Source organism: Rana temporaria, chromosome 7, assembly GCF_905171775.1.
Source record: "Rana temporaria chromosome 7, aRanTem1.1, whole genome shotgun sequence".
Lineage (NCBI taxonomy): Eukaryota > Metazoa > Chordata > Amphibia > Anura > Ranidae > Rana > Rana temporaria.
In genome coordinates this window covers 167,571,734-167,592,279 of record NC_053495.1, presented here as the reverse complement: position 1 = coordinate 167,592,279, position 20,546 = coordinate 167,571,734, and the positions used below count along the sequence as shown (strand labels likewise).

Below are 20,546 nucleotides of genomic sequence, written 5' to 3'. Positions count from 1 at the left end.
TCCCCTTGACTCCGTACAGGCTAAAAGTCTCTGTTAGATTATCAACAGCCTCTTACAAGCTAGGAGCTTTCATTTCCTCTAGTAAGTAGCACAATGTATGACAGCAGATAATGCTATCCCACCTGGCTGCCTCTTCACCAGCCCACCTGGCTGTTCTCTTAACCAGCCTACTCGACTGACACTCTGGAGCTCTCCCAGGGCAAGGCTATAGTAGGCTTAAGCTCACTGCTGTCCACGCACCAGGCTGTAGTACTCACAATGTCCTCCTTACTCATGCTGCCTCTCAGGAAAGACTCCTTCCAACATATCCAGTGGTAGGATCCTTCCAGCCAAGCCCTGGCCAGAGGCAGAGTAGAGAGAAGATAGCCACCGCTCCAATTAAGTATGTGGATAAATCCGTATCCTCTCAGAGAAACCCAGGTGCCGGCAATGCACGAAGAGGCAGAGTACATCCCCCAGACTAGTGGATTTGCCTCAAGAGCCACCAACAGCCTCCTCAGCACTGTATCTCCATCTTTTACCCAACTCCCCTGCCCAGAATGACTCCTTTCTATTTAAGGGCTCACTTAGTCCCCTGCCAGACCCACCTCCTGGGGATTGGCTAAAGGCCCCTAAATATGCAGGACAACCTTCCTAGCTTCTGCCCTCTAGCTTCCAAAACATTCTCCAACATTCCAGAACCAGGGGGAGGCAACAGAGAGCTGCCTGCATGAGTCATGCTGCCCTGAACTCTAGTAATTCTGACCCAATTACCTACTCTGACACTAGTAGAACACTAACACGAACACTAAATGGGGCTACATTACTATATTATATTATATATTATTTATATATTTTATGTAAGAAGAGGAGAAGAGAAGGTGCCTGTAATCCTTTGCTATAGTGACAACACTGCTTTTCCATAGATAAAGTGCAGTGAATGTTGTCTCCCTTGGACAGAAGATGTTATATTGGCAGGATGACCCAGGTCAAAAGACAAAAAAATCCTGTAACGATAAAACACAGCCAGCACATCTAAGGACTGGTAAGCTGCAAATTGTTGTTCAAAAAAATGTTTTTACCAATATGCTGGCTTTTTTCACAAATAACGCAGGCATTCAACATTCAATAAAGCAATTACAGATCATTATTGAATTTAATTACATGCAGACCTAAGTCTGCTGACATGAGACTGTAAATCATTAGTACTGAATCCCTTAGATGTGACTTTTACTTAGCAAGGCAAAGAGCAATGTTCAGCTACCCACAGGAGCCAAGGTAACGTTTTTTTTTTTTTTTGTATTTGTTTTTATTGTTCTTACTTTTCTAATAGGATCATACGTGAATTCTGATTGGTTGTTAGATACTGCTAAACATGATAACTCATTCCCATTAAATAAAGGTCAAGGAGATACAGTACTTGGCTGCTGTGCTTGACAGTAAATTCTGCACATAAGCGAATGCTTGTAAATTAGCCCCTCTGTGAATTGAGGGAAAGCTGTTGTGATTCTCCCAGCTCTAGATTGTCTGTCATGTCACAAAAAAAAGGATGAAAAATATGTAAGCTACATACAAGTAAATATCTAAATTATTTAGAAACTGCAGTTCAATCACTGGCACTCAGTAGCTCAGCAGAGAATTCACTGGAGCCCAACGCTTTGAAAATTCAAATGATACTTCATACATCGAAAATCTGATTGTATCTGCTCTGAGAATTGTGTGGATGTAACAGAGCTAGAAGGACTAAAAGCATATGAGGGTTTAATGAGACTTCAGCTGGGTCACAAACATGTAATCTGTGACAATTCATACAATCCACATGCTTTCAGCCTGTTTCATAAAGACCTCTGGCTTTGAAAATGGAGACAAATGATTTACTCCCAACTGGTGCTATTTATAAATGTATGATATACATGAATCCAGGAGAATATATGATGTGTCATTGTACTGTAGCATTCTTCTAGTTCAGAGTAGGCTGCTAGGTAAAATTAGTTTACCTCCTCTGTAAACAGTTGAGCAGGGATTGATTTGCTTAGGACTGCTTTGTGTGTCACAGGTTGCTGTTCTGCTTACCCCTGTCTTCTAGAGTGTTGGAGGGAGAGTAGGACAGGCAGCTTGAATATTTATGAAACTCTGGCCAATCCCTGGAGTGGTGTGCCCATAAGGTGGGGGGCTCAAATATTCTGAGGCCCAGCAGCGGCAGAGCTGCTGGGTCCAGTCCTTTAGGCGAAGACCCCTTGTGAAGACATTGAGGTCCTAGCTAGGCTTAGCTGGGAAGCCTACCAAAGAATCTTTGTCCAGAGACTGAGCAAAGCCAGAAGGAAGTTGGTGGAAAGAAGTCCAACCATTCTGCAGCTGAATGAATAATTGACCGTCCCCCCTCCCTTTACAGAAGAGAAGAGACAGTGGGGTGCTTTGATATCCTAAGGGAGTACAGGCCACTATTAGTGCTAGGAGTCCTGTGGGATATTTATTTTCCAAGACCAGAACAGCCGGGAGTTGTGCAAAACAGTGCAATATTGGTGCAACTTTGATGCAACTTTGAATGGGTGCGACTTGGATGTGACTTTTTGTCCCTCTGCAAAGGTGGACCACTGTTGCACGTAAAACATTCAGGTCCGACTTTCATGCAACTTTTGAGGGTTAACATTGAACGCTATGGCCCTCAAGTTCCATGAAAGTCAGACCAAAGTACTGCATGAAGTACTTTGAAGTCCCCATGACTTTATGTCGCACATACTGTATATAAATGGTTATCAATTGAAAACATGGGGCAGAATTCAGCCAGAACCTCGATCGGAGCCGTATTCTGCCGAGAAACCCGGTCGTGTGTACACTTTTGGCTGAGGAAACCGACGAGGAACTCGTCGAGCCAAATAGAGAACATGTTCTCTATTTCCTCGTTAGTCAATGAGGAAACTTGGCTCGTCGAGATCCTCGGCGGCTTCACAAGGAACTCGACGAGCAAAACGATGTGTTTTGCCCGTCGAGTTTCTCGGACGTGTGTACGGGGCCTTACTCTATAGAGATGTACCACATCCCTTCATTGTAGAGAACAACAAGCAGGAAAAAAGACTTATTGGGACTTTGAAGGCACAACAATGCTGTTGTACCTTAAAAGTCCAGTTAGTCTTTTGTAGTCCTATGGCATTGTTCTATCTCGAAAGACCCATTCGTTTTTTTTTACTGCTTGCCATTTTAGATTAAACTAGAAAAGATACAATTTCGGGGAAAACACCATTCAGAGTACTTTTTCCTTTTTAGCATTCCTGGGAGATATGGATATCTGTGAAGATGGAGCAAAGAGTTCCTTCTGAAAACCTTACTAAGATAAAGGTCAATCAACTCCAGTGAGTGAGATAGGAGAGCACAGTTGTGGGGAACAAAAGTAATGATCATTTTTGGAGATAAAGAACACAGTAAATAAAAAAATTTGGAGACTTTCATGATTATTATTTTATATAGGTATATCTTGGGGTTCATTTACAAAAATTGGAGAGTACAACATCGGATGCAGCTCTCCATAGAAACCAATCATCTTCCAAAATTGCCCTTGAAACTTGAAGATCCTACTCTGATGCCGCGTACAGACGGTCATTTTTTGTGATGAAATAAAATGACATTTTTAAAAATGTCAATTAAAATGATCGTGTGTGGGCAAAATGTCATTTTATGTCTTCTGAAAAATGACAAAAAAAAAATTCGAACATGCTCGAATTTTTTGTGTCGTTTTTCAAAATGTCATTTTTTGTGTCAATGAAAATGATAGTGTGTGGGCAAAACTACGTTTTTAAACCCGCACATGCCCAGAAGCAAGTTTTGAGACGGGAGGTAAAACTACCATTCATAATGGAGTAAGCACATTCATCACGCTGTAACAGACAAAAAAGCACGAATCATCTTTTACTAACAAGTAACCAGCTAAAAGCAGCCTCAAGGCGAATAGAACTTCCCCTTTAGAGTGCCGTCACTTTGTTCATCATTTTTCAAAATGATGGTGTGTATGCTACATCGTTTTTGAAAATGAAGTTTCAAAAATGTCGTTTTTTTTCATCACTTCAAACGTCATTTTTTTTTCATCACAAAAAATGACCGTCTGTATGGGGCATTACATGTTTATTGGAACTGTGAGGTTAATTTACTAAAACTAGAGAGTGCAAATTCTGGTTGCAGCTCTGAAAATAAACCGATAAGCTTCCAGATTTTTTTATTTGCTAAAGTTGAATTGAACAAGCCAAAGTTAGAAGCTGATTGGCTGCACAAGATGCTGTTCTCTCCGGTTTTACTAAATTAATCTCATTGTGTCACAAAGTAGAATTGAAGGTATGTAGAGCACATTTTATACATGTGGAATGATATATTTTGATACTGAGCCCAGGGGATGTTTGTGTTGTATGTTTTTGCCCTAGTTGTGCTATACTTAGGATATAATAACTCTTTAACTGGTTTGGCCATACACCTGGGTGTACAGCTCCTGCATAATACTACTTCATCATGCCCAGACAAATATCAGTCTTTGTACAAGGAATACATATATTTTATGTGATCTTCATCTACTCTACTCAATAAATATCGGCTTGGATAACTATAAATCTTAAATTTCTGAAGAAACCTATGCAGAGATGAATTATCATCAAATTAGATCTAAGGCATCTCAATAGTCTTCACTGTCACTTTATGTGACATTATTTTCTAGAGTACCTACAAAATATTTCTTTTATATTGGTTAAAAAGTTTCTGGAACTGTCAACTCCACTTTGTCATTAAAAAGATTTCAGAACAATTGGTCTATTTCTGACATTTGCTTTACATGTAATATGTAATGATTTCAGCTTCTTTCTTCCCGGGCAGTTATGTTTCTTAAATCTCATGAGATTTCGGAGACAGAAGAGGCAAAAAAAAAGATGCTTTAAACATGGCAGCTTTAAAATGAATTTACATAGAATGTATGGACAATTCAATGCTCTGATATGTAATTATTGTATTGAGATGTTACCAAAAGTGTCTTTTGCGGGCCCCCTGGCTATACTCATAATTGTGCATTGCGGTAGTAACACACACTTATTTTATGCATAAAATATGAATATTGACAATGTATGTTAACTACTTTTTACCATGTTAATAAGTGTGCTGTACTTACTATTTATCTTACAATTGCTATTGACTCTCAAATTAGCTACATGCTGTTATTGTGGCATGTATTCTCTTGGAGCTGTACAAGACCCTTTGGATCAACATGGTCTGCTGCATGTGGATTTCATTACAAGTGGATCAGGTGCATAAACACGTTTTTTTCTAATGATTCTTGATATGCATAACAAAACTTCTGAGTCGTTGACTGGTGGCCTCCGCAATTAGAAGCTTGGAATTAAAAATATATTAAACCCTCAGTTTTCAGCAGCGGATTTAATCACCTAATGAGTATGCAGCTGGTGCCATGACATTGCCCCAGGGTTTCTGGTTCAGGGTGGCTTATTTCTCTTGCAGCATCCTAGGTCTCCATACACAGTGTAAATTAATAGAAACTCAAGGCCCAATAGGCTAGGATGGCAAGGAACTGCCCTGCTTTTTCCTCCCCCCACCTTCTCCAAACTAACATACTGGCTGAAGGCACATTGTCCACTTTTAACCCTTTTCTGTAGGGGCCAGCAACATTGAAAGTTCTAAACTGCAAGACCTGGGGTAGCAGAGGCTGAGAGGTTAAAACTCAGTGTTCCCAGTGGTTTCCTAACAACATTTTATGTACCCGGATAGTGTACTAAAGCAGGCTGGAAAAAATAAAAGCTACAGGCTGGTAGGTTGTGTCTAATGTATATACTGTATTTATTGGCGTATAACACTCACTTTTTTACCCTGAAAATAGAGGGTAAACTGTGTCTGCGTGTTATACGCAGGGGGCAGTGGAAAGTTTTTTTCCTGAAACTTCCCTCCTAGGCCGCGTACACACGGACGATCTATCCGATGAGAATGGTCCGACGGACCGTTTTCATTGGTTTACCGCTGAAGCAGACTGATGGTCTGATGTGCGTACACAGGAAAAGTGAGGTAGGGGGCGCTACTAGTAAATAAATTTAAATTAAACCAAAATAAATATATGTATATATACAACAAGAATTAATTATGCATTGATTATAGTCCATACGTGACCCGCATAAAATGTGCAAAACAATAATAAAGTCCAAACAGAAAAAATTCCGTCTATTGCTTGGCACAATAGACACAAAAAATGCTCATAACACAATTTGATTGCTGAGATAAGGTTATTCGTGATCACAAAAGCCTTTTACCAGTGTAATACAAAACACCCGATGTGAACAGGTAAAGGATAGCTCCTTACCGACTCCAAATGACTCTTTACCTAAAAAGAAGTCATAAGCGCTTTTTGGGAAACTCAGTCCCGTGTGGTTGGGTTCCAATCTCGCGGTCAATTTTGATGTGGCATATATGAGAAGAGAGACCATAGATAGTGTGATACCTTTTAATTAAAATTCAATAATACAAAAGCTTTGCCAAATGGCTCCTCACCAGAGATGGTGCCACAATCCCGGCACTGAGGCTATGGGCATGGTTCGGAAAAGAGAGGGTCCCCGTAGTCGTGCGCTGCAGCAGGAGCGTTACTCGCGATGCGGCGTGCGTGTCAGCTTGCCAGCGCCGACAACCAGCAGACCCGGAAGTGCGTCAGAACGTGAATGGTGTATGCCTCGACGTACGTTTCGTAAGATTTACGTCATCAGGATGCGTACACACCATCAGTTCAAAAACCGATCGGGTCAGAACGCGGTGACGTAAAACACACGACGTGCTGAAAAAAACAAAGTTCAATGCTTCCAAGCATGCATTGACTTGATTCTGAGCATGCGCGGGTTTAGAACCGATGCTTTTGTGTACTAACCATCGGTTTGGACCTATCGGTCAGCGGTCCATCGGTTCGATTTTAAAGCAAGTTCTCTAATTTTTGTCCAAAGGACAAAAGACCGATGGGGCGTACACACGGACGGTTTGTACCGATGAAACTGAACTTCGGTCCGTTTTCATCGGTTTGGACCGATGGTCTGTACGCGCCCTTAGAGTTAGGGTGCGTGCTATACGCCTGTGCGTGTTATACACCGATAAATACAGTAATTGAATGCATACAATACTTTTAATCTGTGTGTCCCTTTAATACTGCAAAAAGCCAGGATGTGGAGTTAACATTCTGCATAAGACAAATAGCCACTCATAATGCCAGACTATAACTCACCAGTACGTGCGTTCATTGTTGCCGGGGCACTGTGGAGATTATCTCGAATAGCAGATATTCCTATTCCATATTCTGTTCCTGGGATCAAATCTGTAAGAAAAAAAAGGACGTATAATGATTAGAAGGACAAGGGCTTATCCACTGTCCATCATTGTAAACGATTACGTACAACGTTTTCCTCCTTGTGATGTTCTCATCGTCCAATCAATCTTTCACAAACAGAACCTTTTAAACACCTTAAACTCCTGTAATTCCTCTTATCATTCTTCCAGTGTCATGTTAAATGCAAGAAGCGTATTAATCAAGTTTTTAATCAAATTTTTGTCAGCTCGCTTCTTAACTGATACGCTCTCAAGCATATAACACAAGAACTGAGACACCCCCAGACAAAGATATTAATATGTCTGCTTTCATGATATGTGTCACTTAATTCCTGATGCGGTGTTGGCTACATGTAATTTCTTGTAGAGGGGCTGCATGACTGCTGAAAAATTACTTGCCTTTGATGTCATGAAAGCAGCATCGCCAATCTTTCTGATGTGCCTTGCATGTATTTCTTGATACAAATATAATTTCCAAAGTTATTATTTTCACTTAACATCTAAAAGCTAAGTGTACCCAACACTGCTTTATAAGTTACAAATTGTTAAGAGCTGGTTGAATCATAGTCTGGCTTCCTACATATCTTGAGGACTCCAGTAATCAATCTGTCAAAGTTCTGGGATGTACCAACTATAAAAGCGGTGTATATAAATTATGCAAAAGCCTTAGCATTTGAAGCCACAGCTGCTGGATGAGAGCCCACCTACTGTCCCAGGATATAGAAGACAATGTTAATGGCTGCAATGCAGCCTGGGCAGGAAAGGCCACTACCCCCTTGCATGAGGACTGCTGGGAGTAGCAAAGACTTTTGGGGGAGGTGGACCCCAGAGAGATTGGACTTACTGTTGTAGATCTGTGTGGGTCTACAAGTCCCAGAGGATGGGTGCTAGAGAGAGGAGGAAAATGTATGCAGACGCAAAGGCTCAGGACAATCTTGTGTGAAAAAGTGAGAGGTGACCATCAGAGTGGGCTGCTATGTTGGAGTGTTAGAGAGGGAAAGACACAAGGCTGCCATAACTACACAGAAGTCACAGCTGTAAGAGTGCGTCACCTGTCCCGCGAGAGATTGCCGTTACCAGGTTCTGAGTCACTGCTGACATCACCAGTAAGAAATGTGGGGACCTGAGTCATCACTGGTGTCACAGATTAGGTATACTAGAGAGCAGGAGGATGCAAAATCATAAACAACTTGGAGTTGAGAGGCCATTGGCTACAACTTGCTTGCCCACTTTTTTAACAGACAGCATGACCTTACCTTAGAATACAATTTGGGGAACTTACTGTGGGATCTGTTTTAAACCTGATCACTTCAATGCTGGAACAAACTGCACTAGCCAGTGGGAGGGGTTGGGAAAGACTAATGGACCTTTAGTTTACAGTACTTCCCTTTTAGTTTTGACCTTCCTAGTTTTACAGTTCAGATGCAGAGACACTTGGCCCTATTAGTGTTAGGCCTCGTACACACGACCGGTTTTCTCGGCAAAAACCAGCAAGAAAACTGCTTCTTGACGAGATTCCCATTCGTGTGTATTAGGCATTCAGCTGTCTCGTCAGGAAATCTGGCCAGAGTCTCGACAAGAAAAAATAAGAACCTGCTCTATTTTTTCTCGTCGAGATTCTTGTCGGCCTGTTTCCCGACGAGAAACCCGAGAGTGTGTATACTTACCTGTGGCCGTGAAAACCCGCGCATGCTTGAAGTGACTTTGATGCATGCGCGGTAGCTTTCACGGCATAGGTAGGGTAAAGCAAGATGGTGGCAACGGCATCGAATGTAAGGAGCGCATGCTCGTCGTACGCATTGACGTCACTGCGTTCTTTCCTTTCAAGAGAACCGCGGTTAAAAATCCACACATGCTCAGAATCAAGTCGACGCATGCTTGGAAGCATTGAACTTCATTTTTCTCAGCACATCGCTGTGTTTTACGTCACCGCGTTTTGACACGATCGTTTTTTTAAATGATGGTGTGTAGGCAAGACTGATGAAAGTCAGCTTCATCGGATATCTGATGAAAAAATCCATCAGACCGTTTTCATCGGATGAACCGATCGTGTGTACAGGGCTTTACTCACTTCCTGTCCTGGGTTGATAATGCTGCTCCCTTCTAGTTATAGTACAGTGGGTGAGCATTGCCACCTTAAGACACCACTTCTTGGGACTAGAAAGTTTATTACATGTGTGTTCTTAGACTTAGATACACTTTAGACATGATAGCATTATTCTTAAAACTCAGACCCTCATCTGAGATTACTGGTAAGCTGGTGGTGAAAGAATGAGTGAAAGAAAGGTATAGTAAAGTATATTAGAATTAAAAGTTTGTTGGAGAACACAGTATTTTATGTGGTGATAGATTGTGATTCTCCCAACCGTTCCAAATTGAAAAAAGAGATTAAAACATCTCTACCCTAACATCACTGACAATTCAAGCATGTTTTCTAGACCCACCAACACTTGCAAATACTTATTCCTTCAGCAAACATAAAAATAGACTTGTGGGGCATTTTATGGAGAAAGTTCTATCCTAAAAGCAGATGCGACAAAACATTTGCATGTAGCCTGAGGTTGTCGGCTAGACATCTTCAATTTATGCTAATGATCTGCAGTTTATATTCTTTGGCAATTGTCTTACAACTTTCACATGCCTATATAGCAAACTTCCAGAACTGAACAAATTAAAGAACATCTAAAAACTCCTGCATGGCAATCTATAAAAATCCCAAATCCCACTACTATGCACTGCACAAGCCCCATTAAGTAAACTAAATAAATTCCTCTACCTTCCCTGAGTAAACAAAATTCTCCACTTGTATTTCACATGCTCCTTCTTCCAGACACTGCAGCTCACAGTGGGAGGGTTTCAGCAGCTACGTCAGTGCTACCGATCTTGAAAGCAGTGGACAGGGTTAGGTGTGGCAAAGTACTGATTGACAAGATACAGACTTATGAATCAGCAGTGACAATGCTGAGACCCCCTGCAAGATTTTTTTATCCCATTGTGCAAACAGGCACAGGCTACTTTAGAGTGGCAATTCTGCTTTGAATACAGGAGCAGTGCAGCATCATTATCACACCATCACAGGAATCTGCATTAGGTGGACATCACTGGGAGGATTAGCAGAGAATTTAACGGACTATGCAGGGAGACCAAGGAAAAACCAAGTAGAGATATACTTACACTGTATTGTTAAAAGTATTGGGGTGCCTAACTTTACAGGCACATTAACTTTATTGGCATCACAGTCTTAGACAATCCGTAGGGTTCAATATTGAGTTGGCCCACCCTTTGCAGCTATAACAGCTTCAGCTTATCTGGGGGGGCTGTCCAAAAGGTTTAGGAGTGTGTCTATGTGCATTTGTGAGGCCAGGCACTGATGTTGAACGAGAAGGCCTGGCTTGCAGTCTCTGCTCTAATTCATCCCAAAGGTGTTCTATCGGGTTGAAGTCCGGGCTCTGTACAGTCCAGTCAAGTTCCTTTACACCAAACTCGCTTATCCGGGTCTTTATGGACCTTGCTTTGTGCACTGGTGTGCAGTCATGTTGCAACAGTAAGGGGGCATCCCCAAACTGTTCCCTCAAAGTTGGGAGCATGAAATTGTCTAAAATGTCTTGGTATGGTGATGTCTTAAGAGTTCCCTTCACTGGACCTAAGGGGCCAAGCCCAACCTCTGAAAAACAACCCAACACCATAATCCCCCTCCACCAAATGATTTGGACCAGTGCTTTTGGACCAAAACTTTTGACAATATAGTGTATAATTAAGTGCTGTTGCACATATAGGCATATGTATATTTGGGGAGGCCATAGTTCTACTTTACATATCTGAAAGCAATGCATATTTTGTTTTTTTATTACATTTTTAGTAAGTGATTAGTTTTATTAGGTCATTATTACTACTCACCAATTTCTTGCATTTCCTCCAGGTTAGGATGACCCGCTTGGTGGAATTGATCTGTTGCTCTCCCTCTCTCCTTGATGTTATCACGCCAGTCCCCTCTCATTATAAAGCCATTATCATACTTAGGTGAACAATTAAAATCAATCTAACCCATACTTTAAAATTCCATGTTTTCTATTTCGGGATAATTATCTTCACAAGTGCAGTTAACCAATTTAATATGTTTAGCAAGTTATAAAGTAGAGATGTGATTTGATGCCGAGAATGAATAAGAGACACTAATGTAATTTCACTTCAGACACCTCTGACAGCAGAAAGAGGGAGCAGAAATGAAATTAACTCCACAGCACTGATTTATAACACCTGTCGATGTCACTGAATACAGTCATATTTGCCACTGTTGTTGCGGTGCACATCTTCTGGTAATGTGAAAATGTATATATAATTTGGGAAGAGGAAATATCAAGGGTGGTTGAAAAAAACTGCTAAAAACAAATTAAAGTCTTGTTAGATTTTCAGATAAATCTTTTCCCTGACAATCTGGGTGAGCAACTTTTAGTCACCAGGTCATCAATCACGCGAGTTGTTCACAAAGTGAACGGCAAAGTCTGTATTATAACGAGGTGGCTGATCCTGGACCTTGATAAATGGGCTTGTGTCTTGCTCCGCTGAAGTTTCTCTGAGGTGCCTGATTCGCCGCATTTTGCAATAAAGACAATTTACACCAGCCCTGCAATCCTTGCAATATTGTACCGGCAAAGGTAGTCACGGCTGTCAAGAATACAATAACGTACCATATAATCAGGTCAACACTTTCTGATGCCCCTTAATAAACTATTCAGTCAGATCGTGGCTGTGTGTTACCTACGCTTACATCCGAAATAATATTGGTATTTACAGAACAGAGACAAATGTACGTCTCTATACTACAAAGGGGGGTGAGAATGGGAAGCCCGCCATAGAAGAGACCCAGCAGGGTGTTGCATTTCTCATGGCTGATTATTGTATCGATTTTCAGAGATAACCCCAGGCTCCTGAGATCCATTTCTGTACATTTTGCCCTTGATAATTAATATTAACTTTGCAGATGGTGCTTTTGTATTTTTGTGATCTGCAGTGAGAGGTTAGGCTGCAGTCAGCCTAATGTGTTGTTCCTTCTAAGCACTCCTAAGTTTACAGTTACAGTTTACAGTTTTGGATAGAGTAGAGAGGGATTAGAATGCTTGTCGGGTTTGTATTGCTGTATCTCTCACCCTCTTTATTTGTCTTGTTTACAGATATTATTAGCCTCTTCAACCTTGGAAGAATTTACCCCCTTCCTTACCAGAGCACTTTTTGCGATTCGGCACTGCGTCAAATTTAACTGACAATTGCATGGTCGTGCAACGTTACACTCTTGCAAAATTGAAGTCCTTTTTTTCCTACAAATGGAGCTTTCTTTTGGTAATATTTGATCACCTCTGCAGTTTATATTTTTTTGTGCTATAAACAAAAGAAGAGCGACAGTTTTGTCAAGATGAATGGGTTAAGTGTGTCCTAGAGAGTGATTCTAACTGTGGGGGGCTGGCCTACAAGTGACACGATGACAGGGAGCAGAAGATCACTGTCCTGTCACTAGGCAGAGCAGGGAAATGCCTTGTTTACATAGGCATCTCCCTATTCTGTAGCTCTGTGACACAATCGCGGGACGCATGGTGGAAAATTTAAAACAACGTACAGGTACTTTGCTTTGTGCAGCCGTGCCATTCTGCCGATGTATATTGCCGTTAGCTGGTCGGCAAGTGGTTAAAATTGAAAGTAAAACAAAATCCCAAATTTTGGGTTGTCCCCAGAAAATTTATGGAGGGGCAAATCTTCCAATAGGGAAACTCATTCTGGTGACCTGGAGGCCTTTATGGAATTCCCTTAATTTGCAGGGATTTCCTCTAACTTCCTGTTTGGCTATGGGACAGAACGTCAAGGGAAATCTCTGCAATGGGACACAGATAGCAAAATAAAAAATCAGACAGGGGTTATAGCCTTTGCTTACTCTATCCAAAATAAAAAAAAAAGGTTTTGCCTATAGTTCTACTTTAAGTTGTAATTGATTTTATCAGCTGCAGTTGAGTATCTTCTTCTCAAGGAATATCAGTAAGAAGAGCTAAAGAAGAACTTTATGCTTCCTTCTATTTTTGTTTACCACCCCCTCCTTTACCTGTTTACCTGTTCAGGAAATACAGGATTGTCTTGCTGCTCAGATTTAAAAATTTGGATCCCACGCCACTATTTTCTTCTCTGATGTCACAGAAGCCTCTTTTGGGTTCAGGCAGCCAGTCCCTGATGACGTGCACCAGCTCCACCCACCGACCACTGTGTTTTCCTGCTCCTGCAGCCTCCTGGGATATGTGATGTTATATATGGGGGAGTAAATGCAGGAAGCTAAAGTGGATATGGGGCAAGGTCCACTTTAATTTCTGAGGTATAAACGTTTATTAGCCCAGCCAATCACTGAGGAGCTTGTCCTAGTGGGGTGAGTTGCAGAGGTGATAAATATTTAGGCAACCTTCCAGAGTCCTCTTGCTTTCCTGAACTCCTGACCATGGGGATGGCATGCTGGAGGTGTTTCCCCATTTAGGGAGGATACTAAAAAATACTGGCCGAGTATAGGCAAAAAGGCCTTGCAAAAGCACCCCACTTGAGTGAATAAATGAGAGAGAGGCTTATATAGAAACCTTCTCAGCTAAAACCTACCTTAGTTACTCAGTTTGAGTTTAAGGACTATGGGCCATATTCTCAGAAGAGTTACGACGGAGTATGTCAGGAAACTCCGTCGTATCTCTGTTTTTTGACCCGCGTATCTATGCGAGTGATTCCTAGAATCATTTTCGCATAGATACGCTGAAGATCCGACATGTGTAAGTCACTTACACTGTCGGATCTTAAATGTAATTCGCCGCCGGCCGCTAGGTGGCGTTTACGTTCAGGTCTCATTTGTTTATGCAAATGAGCCTGATACGCCGATTCCCGAACAAAATTGCGTCGCGTAACCGTCGCTTACGTCGTTTGCGTAAGCGTAAGATTACCCCTGCTATATGAGGGGTAACCTTACGCCAGTCCCACGTATGCCATGTTAAGTATGGCGTCGGGTCCGCGTTGTCTTTTCCCGAGTACGTCGTTTTCGTAAGTCATTCTTGAATACGACTTTACGTCAATGACGCACACGTCGGCGTCATTGACGTTTTCCGTCGAGAACTGGAGCATGCGCACTGGGCTATTTTAAGCCTGGCGCATTCGCAGTTTGAACGGCACGGGGGCGCGCTTAATTTAAATACAAGACGCCCCCTTGGAATTACGCGGAGATACGCCGGGCCAATTACACTACGCCGGCGCAAACTATGGAGCAAGTGTTTGGGGAATACAGCACTTGCTCCTGTAAGTTGGGGCGGCGTGGTGTAAATAGCTTACGCGACGCCGCCGCAGGAACTACAAGAATCTGGCCCTATATGCGTTGGCAGTAACATGATTGTTACCTTTTTTTCATAGTCTCCTATTCTATAATAATGCAATTTTCAAATATATTCTACAAACACCTTAGAGTAAGAATAATTAGCAATTTTGATGTGCCTGATATATTACAGCTGCGAAAGTGAACTGGAACATCTCAATGTGGTCTATTATGCCACCTGGAGGTTGTTAGTTGTGAATTCAGGGTCTGTATAGGTTCTCTATGTGTAAATATATATAGCCTGTGTTAAATGTTGACCTTACAACTAAGAGCCTTAGATCGATGTAAGATGGCTCTGCAGGTGTTTATACCAAGTGATTGAGCAGGTACATCTTACATCGATACAAGGCAACAAGGGGGAGCTAGGTTTTAACTGGGGTGGGGAGGGAGGGCATTGTTTGGGGAGGGGTAGCTTCAGGGCAACCAGAGTGGAGTGGGTTTTTTCTGGGTGTGTAGTGGGGAGGGGGGAGAACTCTGGGGTGACCTGGGTGGTGAAGGGAATATGCCCCAAGTGTTTTTTTGTGAAGGGGGAGGGTTGACCTTTGCCACATAATGTATATATTATTTTGATATATGTATGTCCATTAAACTACAATTTCCATTGAATTGGTAGCCTTTGTGGTGTTTTTGAATTTTCCACTATGTCCTGCAACATTTCAGTTTCTGTTTACGTCTGGCTGTGCTGCTCAGTTACCACCCAACGTAGCTCTGCCATAATCAGAATTTGTAGTCCCATCTTTTCCGTAGTGGTAGCTGAACGCAGATTCTTCAGCTCAGCAGAATATAACCAGAAGCAGCAATGCTGCAGTCTATAATTGTTGGGTGGGGGGTTGGTCACATAGAAGCAAAGTTAGGAATCCAATTTAGTTATTGTACAATTACAGCGTAAAACTGAACTTCAATCAAACATCTAAAACACAGTTGAAATACAAATATGGGAGCAGATTTACCTGCCAAAGATTTTCTAGTTCTATCTATTCAGTCTTGAGCTTTACATAGCTCTTCCACACTACACAACTGGATGGGTGACACCACTTATAGTACTGACCCAATCCTGCCCCCCCCCCCACCTCCAGATTGGGCAAAAAGTAGCAGCAGTAGATTAACCTCCCTGGCGGTATGATTATTTCAGAAAAAAGGTGCTGAAAGCGGTACCATTATTTGCAAGGAAATTTGGTTATTTGTACTGTAGGCCTGTAATTCTTAGGAATAACCCACTTAAATCTGACCAAACAAGAGTCTAGCAGGCATCCCAGGTATGATTTTTTTTAAAAACAAAATGATAAATTATAATATAATAAATAATTATAAATAATTATAACAAATAATAATATAATTATAATAAAAATGATTCAATAATGTAATCAACTCAAAATCACTGAAATTTTCTCAGTTGCAGAATTGTCGCTGTCATTACTTTTATTTTTTTATGACGAATTTCCCCACAAATCGCTATCGCTCAATTCTGCAAGTGATTATAATTTATTATCGCTGTTTTCTAGCTGCTCTAAAACCATTTTTGACATAAAGGGACACTTTTGAGAAAAGAGAAAATTACCCCTAGGGGCTTTGTGCTGCAGCAAAGAATGGAAACGTACCATAAAATAAAAAATTATAAATTTATTAAATATAAAGTTCAAAAGGCCCCAAACAGTGGGGACTCAAGATATGAGCTTATGACAACATAGGTTATACATAGCAAATAAAAACACAAAATACAGACATAGCATAACAGTACTGTGGAGTGTACAAAATACTATGGGCGAAAAAACACCCCTACGCGTTTCGACCTTTTAAAAGTAGCGGTCTTCTTCAGGGAGTATTAGTTAGACGCTGCCATAGGTTCTATAAAAAAAAGAATACATACAAAGAGATACATGCAGATGAGTGGAACATCATAACAAAAGAACATGAAGAGGCCCGCCACCCACAGCCATATAGGTAGATGGCGGGATGCGGGTGTTCCTCCTATAAACATGGACTGATGTAAAAGGTACCATTGCCACTCACCCAAGGGGTCCACTCGAAGGCATAGATCCGGACCAGATGAACCAATACCGCACCATCAAACTTCCCACAGGGGTATCGGAGGGGTGAAACAAGGGGGAGAGGAGCTCCCCTGGGTCAGTGTGGAAAAAGACTCCGAATTCCAATTCACCAACAGGAGAGGTACCGCCCGGGCCCACGAGAGGTCAACGGGTAGCGCGCCGAAGGGTCGCGCCCCGAGGCGGGCCGGGGGGGGGGGGAAGGAAGGGGGGGCCGCCACCGAAGGGGGGGCGGAGGGGGAGAACGGGGCCGGGCAGGGAAGGGGCACAGGGGGAGGGGGAAGGGGGGAGGCCCCCAACAAAGCCGGGGATGGCAGATGGAAGCCAAAAGGGTAAGGGCGAGCACACGTGACCGGCTGGGTCAAGGGGGGCCCAGCACCACCGTGCAAAACCGGGATGGGTAGGTTGGGGTGCGGTTAAGCGCTCCCCTCCTTAAATTGCGATGAAGACCCTGTAAAAAAATACACACAAATATATATAAGGCTGAAAAGTGTATCTAAAAAATGAAAAAATAAAAAACTATAAGAATGAAAGGAAAAATAAACTAGTAAATGTGAATACATGCCAGGCTGAACAGGAAGCCTGATGTATCAGCATGGAGATTAAATGAGCGAGAGAGATGCACCGGTAGGAAAAGGAGATGTGAAAATAGAAAAAAAAAAAAAAGAGGGAAACTGTGCAACAATGATGAGATATGACGTGAAGGCAAAACTGAAGAGGTCAGTGCAGTGAAAAGGACTAGAACAAAAATGGAAGGAGTGTTGGGTGACTATAAGAGAATCACGATAAAGGTGCGGTGTGTGATGTAGTGGAGAGAGTGTAGGAAGTGTATGTGAAAGAATGGAGTGAAACAGCAGTGAAAAGTGAAGGAGCAAAGAAAAAATGAAATAAGATTAAATTGAATGTCAAAAAAGAGGGGAAAAAAAAGGTGAGAAAGAAAAAGAATGTTAAGGTGAAAAGTGAAAAAAGAGGCAAGAAATACTGATGATGATAATGAATGTGACTAAGAGTGTGTAAGTGACCTGTGATGTGTGTACAAATACATGGGACTAAAAAAAACAAGTGAATGAAAGGGAAGTGAGGAAAGGGACCGAGAAAAGGGCTAATAAAAACACATGAAAAGTGAAAGAATACCTGTGCTATCTGTGATGCTCACAGAAAATAGAAGGTCGGATAGTACAATGGTTAAAACTGTAGCCTTCCTGTTAAGGAGGAATGTTGAGACACCTTTAAAGGAGGTGCTGACATCTGTTAAAGAAATAACAAAATGAAAAAGTAAAAGTAAAAGAATACCAAGGTGGATGGCAAGTCTGCAGGAAATAGAGAGCGGAGCCCAAGCTCCCACCTACCCTCCTGCAGCCAAAGTCTGTAGTGACCACCAAAAACAGTCGCCGTGGGATCTGGGTTTATCCCGATGGGGCTGGCTGTTTATATAGGGTATGTCTAAGCAGGTGGGGGAGTACACTCCCTCAGCACCTGTGGCAACCCCACCCCATGATAAGTGGAGGGCGGGCCCGGATGGACGCCAGTCGGCCCGAGAAACACACCCACCACTAAGGCAGGTGTGAGCATCGCCAGATGATCCTCCCTCACGAACCCCCAAAACAGGGACGCCAACCCACAGGGACGCCACCCCCGCCCACCCCAAGAAACAAACCATCCCAAGACCCCCCCCCAGCCCCCCCCCCACCCACGCCCACCCGCCGCGCGCACAGCCAAACAGCGCGCCTCAGCCGCCAAGGCGGCGTAATCGGTGGCCTCCCCGGCGTTCCAGAGGGGACCGTGGAGTCCCCGGTGTACAACTCCATCCTCCTCGTCCTGGGACGGAGCTGCAACCGGACGCACTGATGGTGAGAGCCGCGCGCGCTGTCACGCGAGACGTCGGCGCCATGACGTCACCGCGACCCCGCGCGCACGGCCAAGGCGTGCTCTGGTTGCTAGGGACCTGGGACGCCGCCGGCAGGTGCAAGAGCTCCCCCCAGCGGCCGACGGGAAGAAGGCCACCAGGAGGGAAGCACAGAGGCCCGGGACCAGCCCGGATATGTGCAAAGTCTCAGCCTGCCGTGGGGCCCGGGGAAGGAAAAAATCACCTGCTGGCTGGCGGAGCATATACACCCATGAGGCCCCCGGAGGAAGGATGATGATGGAAAGGTGCGAATATGGTGACAGTCCAGGCCTGGGCTCCGAGAGTTGGACGTGCCGGGGGGTGGAAAAAATCTTAAAAAATATTTATTAGAATATATATTAAATGCAAATATGCTGTACAAACATATTCAATAAGTGCTCCGCATAAAGAGCAGATACAAAGTACATTAGTATCATATGGAGAGTTGATATACCAAATAAACATATTAATGGAACAAACCAAATAATAAATGGGAAAAGGACAAAAAGTAACTAAATACGAGAACTGAAACTGTTGTATAGGAACAAACATATTTGGAGAAAAGATCCAAAAGGAAAGAGCCAACTGAATGTTGGTGGAGGAAAAAAAAAGGGACACTTTTGGTTGCTATAGACAATCTACAGTTTGCAGGCAGAAAGAACAATTTTTATTATATAAAAGTACATGTTGGGCACTGGGCAGACCACTAGGGACAAGGGGGGTGTGTATTTTTTACATACAGTACTGTAATCTATAAGATTACAGTATACTGTATGTATTGTGTTTGTTTACCTTTTTGAATTTGGCGCCGTTCTCCGCTCCCGTGCGTCGAAACGTCGCAGGGAACGGGTGTTAATCGAGCGAGGTCCCGCTCGCTCACACAGCACGGTGGCATCGCTGGATCCAGGGACAAGGTAAGTAAACCTTGCCTGTGGATTCAGCGAGGCGAGCCCGAGTCTGACTCGGGGTTACCGATCGTAGCCCAAAAATCTCACCCCGAGTCAGACTCGGGAATACCGCCAGGGGGGTTAATAAGGGCATCTCTCTGTCTACGCTGATCTATTTTCCTTTTCAACATAATTACATGCAACTTACCTGATTGGCTTAAAGTACTGCCCTTACCTATCCCAGTGTGCTACTCTATTAAAAGAGGCTGACATTGAGTCAAATCAAATGCTTACAGTAGTTGTATATAATAAAAATACATTTAATGATTATTAATGAATTTTAATTGATATGTATCATTATTATCTGTCTGGAGTTTATCTGTAAAGTCAACCTTCCATTAGAAACTAGACATGCGCACTGCAGAAAAATGTGTCATGTCATTCTTTATGATCGCAATTCGTAAATTTCCTAAATTTGCAAATTTACAAATTGTGAATTTGCAAAGCAAGGTCTATAAAGACATGGATGAGCGAGCTTGGGGTGGAGGAACTTGACTGACCTGCTCAGAGTCCTGATCTCAATCTGATAGAACACCTTTGGGATGACAATATAGGCCCAGATTCACAAACATTGGCGCATATTTATGCCGGCGTAGCGCATCCAATATAAGCTACGCCGACGTAGCGCAGAGAGGCAAGCACCGAATTCACAAAGCACTTGCCTCCCAAACTGCGCTGGGTTCCCTCGGCGTAAGCCGTCGTAGGTGGAAGTGGGCATGAGCCATGCTAATGAGGCGTGACCCCATGCAAATAATGGGCCGAGTGCCATACAAGTACTTAAAACGAACGGCGCATGCGCCGTCCCGTGGACATATCCCACTGCGCATGCTCAGAATCACGTCGGAACTACTCCCTAAGATACGACAGATCACTGCCTACGACGTGAACGTAACCTACACCCAGCCCTATTCACGTACTACGTAAACTACGTAAAATACGACGGATGGGGAATAACTTTACGCCGGACGTAC

At 42.8% G+C, this 20,546-nt stretch overlaps 1 protein-coding gene across 1 annotated transcript in view; it reads right to left on the bottom strand.

Annotated features, from left to right (window-relative positions):
- LOC120945855 (tenascin-R-like) overlaps positions 1-20,546 on the bottom strand; it is a 736,249-nt gene that overhangs the window by 112,539 nt on the left and 603,164 nt on the right. Inside the window, exon 11 of the mRNA XM_040360372.1 lies at positions 7,220-7,309. Coding sequence (XP_040216306.1) covers positions 7,220-7,309 — 90 coding nt within the window. The remainder of the gene's footprint in view (positions 1-7,219; positions 7,310-20,546) is intronic.